The sequence below is a fragment of the Enoplosus armatus genome, chromosome 8 (assembly GCF_043641665.1).
Source record: "Enoplosus armatus isolate fEnoArm2 chromosome 8, fEnoArm2.hap1, whole genome shotgun sequence".
Lineage (NCBI taxonomy): Eukaryota > Metazoa > Chordata > Actinopteri > Centrarchiformes > Enoplosidae > Enoplosus > Enoplosus armatus.
The window spans coordinates 25,203,139-25,216,548 of NC_092187.1; the positions used below are offsets into that span (position 1 = coordinate 25,203,139).

A 13,410-nucleotide genomic window follows, 5' to 3' on the forward strand; every position below is an offset into this window, starting at 1 on the left:
AAGAAGACGCGCCAGTTCCTCACAGCAGAGATCGTCTATTTTTGGGAAGATGTGTCATACTTGGTCTGTCTCACCAGCAGGTGGGTATCAGGAACAGATGGTACCTGCCTCGTTGTATTTACAGGATTCCTAATGAAGAAGTTTTCTGATCAGGCTCCTGGTTTGACTGAAATAACATTTGTACAGATCTCTGTGCACTTGATTATTGACTGTGTGGACAGCCAGTCATGTCATGAACTGTTAGAGAAAACATTCCCAACCTCCTGAGAAGGAACTCAGACTTGAAAAGTAGTTTTATTCAACTTTTCCTAGTCGGGAGTTAAAGTGAAAATGTTGAAAGCAGCTGTGGCTATATTTTATTAACACCTGTTTGTCAAGTGGGGACTTTGGTCTGCCATCAGTTTCCTCCTCACTTATTTCCCTTCCTCTGCAACATATTATGGGATGTCGTACTGTTTGAGGCCAGTGGTCAGAGGATGGATAACTCACATTACTCAGCAAAATGTCTTTTTGACTTTGACAGACAATGACAGTTTGGCTTGTTCAGCATGTCTTTGGGCAGTGGCGGTCTCAGGCTGTCTGAGGGGCGGGGGCAACAAAAATAATGACGGCATCAGCTGCATGTGGTGGATGCAGAAAGCCGTAATGCATTTATAGTGACAGTTCCAAACCCTTTTCATGGCACTGTATTGTGTTTTCTCCACTGGAGGGGCACTACAGCGCACTGCACACTGGGCGACTGTAGAGGGCACTTAATCATGTTTCATCTACCATAGAGGCATCCAAGAGGGCACTTTGGCAGCAATCCCCACCAGCGTCTTTGGGTTTGCTTTTGGGAAATTGTGATGGGCTTGTAACTGTTTTTTGACATTTCATAGACCAAACAATTAATCAGTTAATCTAGAAATCAGTTAATAATGACCAAATTGATTGACATGGGAAATAATTGTCAGTTACAGCCCTTAATGCAGCAGATACCTTTAATTTAACACATTTTGTATGGAAGCAGACAATTTGTCGGTGATGTTTACGGTCCCCGGAAACAGCGGCAGAGTGAGACCTCTTCACTCCTGCCTCCTCTCTGCTCACTGCTTTAGGAAACGTGGCCTTAACGAGACTCCGGCAGCTCCAGTAGATGAATGAGAAGCAGCTTCAGCTTCCTCCTCTATCCGTCTGCCAGCCTCTGCCACCGCTCCAGAACTGCCCGCGGTCCCTTGAAGCCCGACTCTGAAGAACCATGTCTGAGGCTGAACCAGTCCCGGCCTCGGCCCCGGAGGCCGCCGCCGCCGCCGTCCTGGAAGCCCTGAACGCCACGGACTCCAACGGAACCGAGGCGCTCAACGCTACGGCTAAATTCGTGGCCAGCCCGGAGGGCACGGCGCTGGCATACGGCAGCCTGGTGTTCATGGCGCTCCTGCCCATCTTCTTCGGAGCCCTGCGGTCCGTCACCTGCTCCAAGTCTAAGGTAACTTTCAGCGGCGGTCCCCCTGAACGGACCTCGGTGATGAGGTTTCAGTTCAGCCCGTCTACCGTTAGCCTCCACCGGCTAGCTAGTTCGGCTAACGGCTAGCTAACGGCTTTCCAGGTGAAATGTCATCAACAATATTCCTCAAACTAAACACCGAGAAAAGACCAGGCTTCACTTAAATACAGCATTTTATGAGTTAAAGTTGTTCACAACATCATTAAAATGTGACGGTTGTCCGTTCAGAAATAGGTTGAGACACTGACGTTACAGCTGTTAGCTTTTTAACGGTTATTCACGGTGTTTTAACGGTGTTTATTCAGCGTGTTGCATCCCGTTACTGATGCTCTCTGTGGGGCCTTGTGGTGGGTTTTAGGGTCCTTTTACAGGGTCGAAAACAAAAGTATTGTTTAGTTCTTCTTGTCTGTTGGTCCAGTGACGGTCCCTGTTGACGTGATGCCGGAGGACCAGGTCTTTCTTTACGCTTCTGTCTCCGGTGTTTACCTGCTGTCAAACTTTTACCTGGCCGAGTGAGTCACAAGGCCACACGGCAGCCGGAGAGCTCGACCAGGAGCCCAAACCTCCAACACGAGAAACAGACGACAGCAAATACAACCTGTTAAATATATTAGTGACGGAGGACTTTAAAGTGACGTGGAGCTGATCACAGAGCAGTGATACAGCATGGGGGGGGGGGGGGGGGGCGACTGAGAGTGAGAGTGTGAGAGAGTGTGTGTGTGTGTGAGTGTGAGAGAGAGAGAGAGAGAGAGAGAGAGAGAGAGAGAGAGAGAGAGAGAGAGAGAGAGACGTGTACAAGCAGGATTTATTTGCACTCTTTTTGGGGGATTTGCGGACATGCGCAGTGGTGCGTGTTACCGGTAAAGACTCCCACATCCTCTGGAGGTGGTGGTGGTGATGATGATGATGGTGATGGTTTCTGAAGCAGCAGCTCAGTGTAATGATGACTGGTGGGATGTAACCAAGTACATTTACTGTATTTACAAGTACTGCACTTAAGTATGAAGTTTAGGTACTTGTACTTAATATTTCCATGTAATGCGACTTTATACTTCTACTGAAGTACAATTCATAGGCTGATATTGTACTTTTTACTGCACTACATTTATCTGACAGCTGGAGTTCCTTTACAGATTCAGATTATTAATACAAACTATAAATCAACTAGTAAATATATATATATATACGAATATGAAAATGAGCTCCACCTTCAGCAGCTGCAACATGAAAGTGATGAACACATTCACTTATCAATAATTATAATCCCATAATATCATCTATATTATTCTGAAATGGACCATTCTGTATAATGAGTACTTTTGGTACTTTAATTATGTTTTGATGCTAATACTTTTGTACTTTTGTAAGTAAGATTTGAATGAAGGACTTATTTTTCCACTGTAGTATTGCTAGTTTTACTGATGTAAAAGTACTTCTTCCTCCACTGCTGACAGGACACAACAAAGAGATAAGACTTGGTGATATTAATAAATATTATCAACCTTCTAAAGTGGATATATGTCAGAATATCACAGTGTGTAGTTGACGCTCATCACAGTGGACTGTAAGATACTGAAGTCAAACATTACACTTTATTGTCCAACAAATTGTTATTTTCATTATTGACAGATCTGTCGGCCATTTTCTTGATCAATCGTTTGGTATTTTTCACAGTAATTTAGAGATCAATCATAATCCAGTCCAAGGTTCAGTCGTCCAAACAAAACAAAACAGAGAAAAGCAGGAAGTCCTCTGCAAACAGAGAATGTTTAATATCTTTTCTTTGCAGTTCTGCAAAATTGATATAATTTAAAAATGAGTAATTAGGCCATATTTTGAATGAAGGTATTGTCTTTATCTTTTAGTAAGCAGCTGTTTGTGCATCAGAGGACCAGTAGTAGGAAGATGAAGGAGGAGAGTTAACGAAGATATTAATGAAAACTGAATGAAACTGAGCTGACGTTGATTGACAGTTTACATTATTATTATTATTATTATTATTATTATTATTGCCTTGTATATCATATAGTTAACTTGAGGTTACAACAAACAAACTGTTTAAAGAGTAACACAATACTAAATCTGCCTTTTTTTAAGTTGATGTGTGTCTCTAGAGCTGAAGTCAAATGACAGAATGTGAATATTTGCTCTTTCTTTCAGTCTTTTCAATAGACATTTTATGGACCAAACCGTTCATTGATATCTGAATTAATCTGCAATCCAGGTGTGGCAGATGTCAGGAAGCCGTAACTCTGGTTTGTGTTTGCAGTTTGAAAAGTGGTTCAGGTGAAAAGAGTTCAGTGTTATTTGGGATGCAGAAACACGTGAGCTAAAAAACCTAAACTAAGGCGTTAAGCTGCTCTTTAGTTTAATTTGAGGCTGATCCATGACATCTGTCTGTCTGACAGATCAGTTAAATGTATCTCAACTAGTTTACACACACATTACATTCATTCCTACAAATGGATTGAACTCATTTTGAGTGAAAGCAGTCCGTCATTTCTCCAGTTATTTCTTCTTTCCTCCTCCTGAGTCGTAACCATCAGTGATTCATCTGCAGATCACAACCAGCGAACATTAAGAGATGTTTGCACACTAAAGTGAAGGCTTGTCATTGAAAATACAGACCCGTTGTCATTATTAAGCTTTAATATCATTGGCTCACAGTGAGGAAGTACGGAGGCCAGCAGAGGCCCGGTCTGGGTTTGAATCCGGCTCCTGAGCTCTGTTGCATGTCATCTTCTCTCTGTCTCTCTGTCTCTGTCTCTGTCTCTCTCTCTCTGTTTCTGTCTCTGTCTCTCTCTCGTCAGCCATCTTTATAATGAGGTCAAATACTATAAAAACCTTTAATCATTAAATCTGTTTTCCTCTCAGAATTCAATGTGATGATTTGATATATTTTGGGTCGTGCTTCCAGTCCTCCTCTGTGTTGCCGATCTGATCCCTCTCTCTCCCTGTCTGTGCACATCTGTCTGTCCATCCATTCTGTCTGTCTGTCTGTCTGTAGGAGCTCGGAGAAAATGATTACGATTCTGGGTTCAGAGTGAGTATGAGAGCCGCTGAGAGCACCCGATACACACAAACAAACACACACTGTTTGTTTACAGCACTAACACAACAGTAAACACATGAACACTGGGCGGGTGGGGGGGGGGGGGGGGGGGGGGGGGGGGGGGGGGGTCACAGCTCTCGTAGCTTCCTGTTCAGATGAAGCCACTGAACACAAGCTGCCCGGCAGCAGACAGAGACAGAGAGACGAGCTGCTGAACACAGTGCAGCATTTAGCAGCTGTGACAGATGTTTCCCTCAGGAGGTGGAGGAGACCAGAACCAGATCTAACAGAGAGAGAAGACTGGACTTCATTCATCAGGAGACACAAACACGACTCCACATGGAGGACCGTGTTGATCTGTAGCTGCTGTAAACATGTTTTTCTCCAAAGCGCTTTCAAACAAAAGAAGCCAAACGTCTCAAATGTTAACACAAGCGGCCGTTCAAGAACGTGGCCTGAGTAAAATGCTAAATGTCTAAAATCAGGAAAATTTAGAATTCAGTCGGGGAACTGTTGGAATATAAATAAAGTAAAAGTAACATTAAACCTTTCAACTGTGAATATGTGACACCACAGACGCAGAATCTAGAATCTAAAATGTTAATCCACAAACCTTCAAGATGGTGATGTCACACACTGTTTGCTGTATGTTGTTGTTTTTCGGATCAGCTGATCGTAGCACACACAGGATCAGTCGGTGCTGCTCGTAGCTAACACTTTAATGTGACTGACTCGCATGAAGACTCACAGAGAACAGTCTCAGACCTGAAGCTAACAGCTATTTTTATCATTAAACGTACTGATCATCTGTTTAAATTTTTCATTAAATTTTTTATTAGTGTTCTGTACATAAAAACTTTGTGTAGCTTTGAGCTCCAATAGAAACTGTGTGAACGTGCCTCTGGCCAATCACAGTGCCCGGCTTTTCTGACTGACACATTTTGACGAACATTGATGCATCTAATGGATGCAGATCATTAATGTTATTAGCTGCTCCAGAGCGTTTACATGTCCACCATCTATTATCTAAACCCACAGACAGACAGACGTACCTGCACGTCTACAGACTTCTTCTTCTTCTTCTTCTTCTGATGTGTTGTAGTTTGTTAAAACATCAGCTCACTGAGTGTCTTTATACAGCACAGAAACTTCACCAGTGATTTGACTGAACGGTTCCTTTAACACAGCAGCAACAAGGATCCTCTCCTCTTCCTCCTCCTCCTCCTCTCTTCTGTCCCAGTTTCTCCCTCAGGGGAGTAGATGGAGGAGAATATAGATGGAGGTGACTCGTAGGCGTCTCTCTCAGGGACTTCTGTCAGTCTGCTGTCGTCCATCTGTGTCTGTCTGTGTGTTTGCTAACAGCAGCAGTTCAGATCTGAGAGGACGAGGACCTCCGTACTGATCTCTCCGTCCGCGGTGTAGAAAATACTTCCTGAAAGTTTGAAAGTGTAAAAAGGCGGCAAAGCAGAGGTTCTCCCAGCACGTTTCTGGTGCTGTAGATTGCTTTGTAACGTGAGCACCATATTTATAATGTTAACCTCACATCATGACGAAAGATCTGATCACCTTCAAACGTCGATGCAGTGTTCTGCTCTGTGATGAAAAGGTGAATGTGTTCCTCACTTCATTATATTTCATTGTCTCACCTGAAGAAGCAGACCCCCCCCCCCCCCCAAATGCAGGACTGTTATCGGTCTGAACACCCACTAATTCAGCTTAATGTTGGCAGCAGGTTCTCATCAGCCGTCGGCCATGTTTGATTCAGGATCACATGATGAAAGATGTTTAGCCTCGTCAGACCAACCAGAACACTAATTATAGAGTGTTTGAAAGCACTTTGAGTCTGATGAGATAACATTTTAATAATTAAAATAATGCTGATTGATGGCGTCCCATTGTTCTCAGAATACAAGGTTTCTATTCACATAATTCTGGTTAATTACAACTAATAACATAAGTATTAATAACATTGTATTTACCAAGTTAATAGCTGAGATCTGGGAACACTGACATCAGAAAAAACAAGTGAGACGGGTGAAGAAACACAAGCAGTCGGCGAGTCGTCAGATGTTTTTTCCAGCTTGGTGAATAATGAATTGGTTTTTATTACTGATTGAAACGATGGTCCCAACTACAAACATTCAACAGTCCAAATAAATAAATCAAATATAATCTTCAAAGTGGAATCCGTCGTTTCCTAAATACATGAAGCTCAAGCTGCTGGTGGAAAATCATCAGTTATGTTATTTTTGTTTAAACTCTTCAGAATTGAACTCGTGTGGTTCTCACTTCAACTAACTTCAGTGGCGTTGGTATGGCTTTGAGTTAACTCGTAGTTTAGTAGATTATCTCTGAAAGACATCTGGTCTTCTCTCTGTGTTCATCTCTCTCCCGTCTCTCCTCCTCTCTCCTCCCAGAATGCAGCAGACATGCCAGAAACGATCACCAGTCGAGACGCCGCGAGGTTTCCCATCATCGCCAGCTGTACTCTGTTTGGGCTCTACCTCTTCTTCAAGGTAACTCGGGGTTTCCTCTGCCCTTCTCCAGGGGCCTCGTGTAGAGCCATTGTTTTTAAAGCATTTCACGCGGAGAGGGTTTGATACATGCGTTGGTCATGTGTTGTGACGCAGGTATTTTCTCAAGAGTACATCAACCTGCTGCTGTCTGTCTACTTCTTTGGCCTGGGCGTCCTGGCTCTGTCTCACACTATGAGGTAAAGCAACACTCATCAATGTGAAATAAGCAAAGTAAATGAATTGCGTTGATGTTGTATACTTGACATATACTTCCTTCTTGTTTCTGTCTCTCAGTCCTCTGATGTCCAGAATCTTTCCAGCTTCTTTCCCAAACAAACAGTTCCAGCTGCTCTTCACTCAGGGCTCTGGAGAGTCCAAAGAAGGTGAGACCATTTACAGTTTTCACAGTTTTACCATCAAATCTCTACTGATGATTCAGAAACAAACTAAATCCCATTCACCTCCATTGTTTTGTGGTGGAGGCAGAGAAAATACACATTTTGTAATTTGGTTGAACCACCTCTTCAACTTGACTCACAACAAATGTTTTTATTTATTTATTCATTTAAATCTGACCCAGAAGATTCAGACCCATCTCTCCGTCTCTCTGCAGAAATAGTCAACTATGAGTTTGACACCAAGAACCTGGTGTGTCTGCTCATCAGCAGTGTGGTGGGAGTCTGGTACCTGCTCAAAAAGGTAACGTCTGAGAAGTCCGTAAGAAAGTTAAAGGTTAACTGTCGCTGTAGTAGCTAGTGACACCGCACGTACATTAAAACACCTGTTTGCACGCTATGAAGTCATAGCAATAGATTATGTGACGTCACAGCACTGGATAGCCAATAACCTGTCTGTGTTGTGTGATGTCACAGCACTGGATAGCCAATAACCTGTTTGGCCTGGCGTTTGCCCTGAATGGAGTGGAGCTGCTCCACCTGAACAACGTCAGTACCGGCTGCATCTTGTTGGGGGGGCTGTTCGTCTACGACGTCTTCTGGGTGAGTTCATTTTTAATAAAAATAAAAAAACACTACATGTCCATTCATCTAAAGATCATTTTCAAATCTCCCCTAGCTCTGTATCTGAATGACATTGATTTTAACATAATTGTTTAAGGCATTGAATAGTTGATCGAGTATTTTTAAGTCAAAAGAAGGTTGATGAATAACTTTTACGCCTAAGTTTGTGAGTCGGAGTAAAAGTTAAGAATTTGTAGTCCAACAATTCCCTTTTAGAAGTTTGATGAATATGAGCCCAGACCTTTAAAAGATGGACTCCTACTACAACCCAGCAGCACCTGAACACACCGTTACAACCCAGCAGCACCTGAACACACCGTCACAACCCAGCAGCACCTGAACACACAGTTACAACCCAGCAGCATCTGAACACACCGTCACAACCCAGCAGCACCTGAACACACCGTTACAACCCAGCAGCACCTGAACACACCGTTACAACCCAGTTACAACCCAGCAGCACCTGAACACACCGTCACAACCCAGCAGCACCTGAACACACCGTCACATCTGCACAGAGAAGTTAGACCTCATGTGTCTGTTCTAATAATCTCTCTCTCTCTCTTCAGGTGTTTGGGACCAACGTCATGGTAACAGTGGCAAAGTCCTTTGAAGCTCCAATCAAATGTGAGTATGTGAGGCTGAGATTGTGTGCTAAATGTCAGCATGTCTCTGGATACATGAGTCACTGTCTCTGCTGGTCCCCATACGACCTGTCTGAGTCCGACCAGGTGTGTTTATTTTCATACAGGTTACATATCTGACATCATGCTGTGCTTCTGTCTCCTCCAGTGGTCTTTCCTCAGGACCTGTTAGAGAAAGGACTTGGAGCCAGTAACTTTGCCATGCTGGGTCTGGGTGACATCGTCATCCCAGGTATCTTCATCGCCCTGCTGCTGCGCTTCGACGTCAGGTAACACCCGCCCTCTCTTCTTCTTCTTCTTCTTCTTCTTCTAGTGTGTCAAACAGAGGTCAGGATCGGTCTCTTCCTCCCCACCTCCATCTTTGTTTGTCTTTCTTCCTGCAGCCTAAAGAAGAACAGCAGGACGTATTTCTACTCCAGTTTCCTGGCCTACATCTTCGGACTGGGCCTCACCATCTTCGTCATGCACACCTTCAAACACGCACAGGTACGAGGCACCTCACCTGGGCAGGGGTTGGGGGGGGGGGGGCGGCGGCAGGACCAACAGCACCGCCAGCCAGATCAGTTTTTAAAAATCCTTCAAGCACTTGTGGAGAGGTGTGGAGCTCTGAAGACCAGAAACTACTATAGATACAAGTGTACAGGACAGACTGTCATCAGTGTACTGACAGACAGAACAGTAAACTGTAGACTGGGGGGGCTTTGAATATTCTGAGAGTCTTGAATTTATAATGTGAGGGATGTAACTCTCAAGTGATCTTTGTTTCCTTCATTCTGTCTTTTATTGTCAGCGTGGAAAAGACACCTCATTTAAACCTCTGCTGAGGTGCTGAAGCTAATGTGAAATACTGATGAGTTCTACAATAATATGACCTGAGAGGAGGCCCGTCTGTCTGTCTGTCTGTCTGTCTGCTGGCTGTTAACCTGCTCTCCTGCCTGTCTCTCTGCCTGTCTGCAGCCCGCTCTGCTGTACCTGGTCCCGGCCTGCGTGGGCTTCCCCGTCATCGTAGCACTGTGCAAAGGAGAGCTCACGGAGATGTTCAGGTGAGTAACCATGACAACCACACACGCAGGTAGTCATGTGATGATTTGGCGTTTAGTCTCGCCGATTCGTGGCGGAGAGGAGACGGATCAGATGAGATGGAACAAAACTACAGGAGACTGTTTGTTTTTACAACAACATGGAGGAAAACTACATCAGAGGAAACTCGTTGTCATGGAAACATTTTCCCAAATATTTAAACATGTCTTGGTTTTTGCACTAAGATAATAAAATCTGTTATTGTATTTAAGTATACGCTAGAAGTCATTTGTGTGTGATGTGTCGGGACGCAGCTTTAATGTTCTGTCTCACAGCTGGTTGGTCGATCTGATTGGCTGCTGGAGTGAAACCTTCATGGTCACATGATTTTCTCTTTCCTAAAAACAAAATCCAGCTGCTGTGTGATTGGACAGCTGGATAAACAACTGAGGCCTTTATAAACTGTTATTTATATGAAGTACAGCGACAGGTTTACTGTTACAGAAGCCGAAATAATTCAAAAAAATAAAAACTTAATTAAAACTGTTCACACAGAGAATCCCTCCCTTCAGGGTCATGAAACATCAAGTACATTTAACTTAAAAGTGAACTTTCCTGACAAGAAGTTGGGTTTTAAGCTCATGGTTCTGACTGTGAGGAGGATCGTGTGAACGTCCCACTGGGTCTGCAAACAGGCAGGATGAGACATTCAGGGACACTCGGGACAAAGACGTGTCCACCGTCAGTTTGTCTGTGTAGGAAATAGTTTGAGGATAAGAAGAGGTGGAGCTCAGAGTGCAGTCCTGCCTGCCTGCCTGTCTGCCTGCCTGTCTATCTGCCTGTCTGTCTGTCTCACCTTCATCCTCCTCATCACTGTGACGTCTTTGATTGACAGCCGCTCACCTCATCCTCAGTTCCTCCTCTCTGTTCCTCTTCTCCATCACTTCTCCTCTTCCTCCTCTCCATCTTCTCTCCTCTTCTCCTTCACCCCCCCTTTCTTTCTCATCCCCCTGTCTCGTTTGCATCTCCTCTTCCTCTCCTCATCCTCAGTCCCTCTCATTTCATCAGTAGAGCTCAGCAGTAGCTTGTAGAGTTTAAGATAAAAACTTACCACATTCTCTCTCTCTCTCTCTCTCTCTCTCTCTCCTCCCTATTTACTTTCATTTTTATCACCTTTCTTTTTTTTTTATTTTCTCCGCCACATCTCTCCTTACTCGTCCACCCCCCCCCCCCTCCTCCGTCTCCCCCGTGGTTAGCTATGAGTCGTCAGAGGAAGTCCTTCCTGGCTCTCCCAGGCTCACTTCCTTCCCCACCGTCAGCGGCTCGCCCGCCAGCCTGGCTAGCTCCATGGATGCCGTCTCTATGGTGACAGGCTCCCCCCGCCGCCGGCGGTTACAGCCCACCTCCATGTAGAGGCCCCGCCCCTTTCTCTTTACTCTCCCCTCCTGTCTCACCTGGGCAGGTAATCAGCCCGTTAACAAGACAAGTGCCGTCATCTGTCCCTCATCTGTCCCTCATCTGTCCCTCATCTGTCCCTCTGAGTGTCATCACATGAACAACCACCATCACTCCATCAGTTTGATATCAACAGAATGACCTTTAATTGAAATGTTTCCTCCCGAACAACTGAAGTCAGTAAAACTAAAAGCTTTGTTAAAGTTGAATATCAGCCCAAAAAAGTAAAGTACATTTTGTACATTATGTTTTTAGATGATCAGATTAGAGTCCAGCTGGTAAATCGACCGTTATTATCGTCTGATTCAAATATTTACACAGATTCACTGAATCAGCAGAAGGTAGAGAGAGGAGTTACTATCATATACTGTTATACTACTTGTATATACTATTACACTACATTGTACTATACTATTGCCTAAAAAAGATCCTCATGAGCGAATGGAGTTTGTTCCGTTGCCATGGACACGACGTACTCAAGTCACATGATGACGCCCACCATTTTCTGTTTTAAAGACCGTGAAATGCGGTCAAGTAATTGGACGTGACGTGAGGGCTTTTTTTTTTTTTTATGGTGTCACTATTCCATCATTTGTTCACCAGAACAATCTCACCACCAAGTGCATTTAGTAACTGCTCTGGAGCTTTCAGTCATAGCACACCAGCTTCATCAGAAGAAAAAACTTTCAATCTAAAAAAATAACCCAATTTTAGGGATCCTTAATTTAAAAGTTTGTTTTGTGTTTTGTTCTTCGACACAAGAAATAGCCAACAGTTCAATCATCAGGATGTTGTTGACCAACACGTCTTCTGTCATGAACCCTGCAGCCTCTGCTTTCAGGAAAAGTTACCTTTTTACAGCTTGTTGACGCTGAACTGCTCACGTCATCTCTGTACTTGATGAAAATGATGCAGAAGTGATTGATTTTACACTGAACATGGAAACATGTCTGTTCGTCTTTCTTCCTCCTCTTCCTCTCCAGGTACGAGGAGACCCCCCCTGAGGAGGATGAGGCTAAAGAGGACTCAGAATCAGAGAAGAAGGACCAATAGCATCCATCGCTGCCCCTCCCCGTCCCCCCGAAACACTTTTCATCCAGCCTGCTGCCACCACATGCCACCACATTTCACTGAAGCCCCTCCCGCTCCCGTCTCTCCAGCTTCCTGTTCGTCGCCGGGGGAAACGGGGCTCATGTAGCCAACGTGTGTGTCTCCGATAACCATGGGAACGGGCGCTGGTCTCCGTGGTAACGGCTGCTGTCGTGCTACCTGTGGTGGTGTTTCTGATTAAAGGTTGTTGGGACTCGGTGCCTACCATGAATCCTCTCTGTCTCTCAGCTGCACTCACACAGGAACTACATCACAGACCGAGTGTCGCCTCAGCTTCGTCTAAACTGGCTGCAGCATCATAGGATCTGATCTTCTCGTGTGTTTGCAGCGCGTTGGCTCAGATAGACCAGGAAACCGCTAGATTCCCACTGTTTGAAGGAGCGTTTGTTTTAGCCCTGAAACAAGTGGAAACATCACACGATAAAACAAACGCCGTTTTCTTCTTCAACAAAGAACCATGATTCTGTCATTTGAATCATCCCAGGTACCCGAGCTATGTTCCACAGTGCAACTCCACGTTGGAAGCCTGTCAATCATCCGGGCGTGGTTCTTTGTCTTCTTTGTCTCTGGGTTTCTTCACTTCCTGGTTTATTTGGTCCCGGGCTGCCGCTCACTCTGCCTTCTGCTTTCTCATCAGCGTTTTCTGTTGGTTTGTTTTGTTTGACTTTGTTTGACTTTGTTCTTGTAAAAGGCCAGAATTTTAAGATTTTTAATTGTCAACAGTTATTTGTTCATTTGTCAAAGCTGTTCTTGTCTAGATACTGACTGTACGTGTGAATCAGTTGTGTGTCCCGGCTGCTTACCAGGAAATAAATGTCACTTCTGACACAGTTAATAACTGTGTTACACCTGAAACGTGGTGCTGGTGTGAATGTTTTAGAGCATGAAGGTTAAAATGGACAACAGCTGTAGTTGCCAACCAAAGGGACCAAATATTTTCCCCAAGCTCAGCTCCTTTCTATTAGTTCAGGTTCTTCAGAGTCTGCAGACTCTTATTATTATTATTATTATTATTATTATTATTATTATTTAACCAGACAGGGCAGGTGAGCGTTTACCTGCCTGGTTAAACAGAACACCTGTTTTTAGTCTTAAAGTTCTGGCCTGTGAG

At 44.3% G+C, this 13,410-nt stretch overlaps 1 protein-coding gene across 1 annotated transcript; it reads left to right on the forward strand.

The window, feature by feature from the left end:
- The first annotated feature begins 1,102 nt into the window (after nucleotides 1-1,102).
- On the forward strand, nucleotides 1,103-13,167 carry hm13 (histocompatibility (minor) 13). Its single transcript, XM_070910537.1, has 11 exons — nucleotides 1,103-1,465; nucleotides 6,953-7,051; nucleotides 7,166-7,248; nucleotides 7,346-7,434; nucleotides 7,665-7,750; nucleotides 7,924-8,049; nucleotides 8,640-8,697; nucleotides 8,863-8,983; nucleotides 9,098-9,200; nucleotides 9,672-9,757; nucleotides 12,173-13,167. The coding sequence occupies exons 1-11, from the start codon at nucleotides 1,238-1,240 to the stop codon at nucleotides 12,240-12,242; spliced, it is 1,149 nt and encodes a 382-aa protein (XP_070766638.1). The 5' UTR covers nucleotides 1,103-1,237; the 3' UTR covers nucleotides 12,243-13,167.
- The last annotated feature ends 243 nt before the right edge of the window (nucleotides 13,168-13,410 follow it).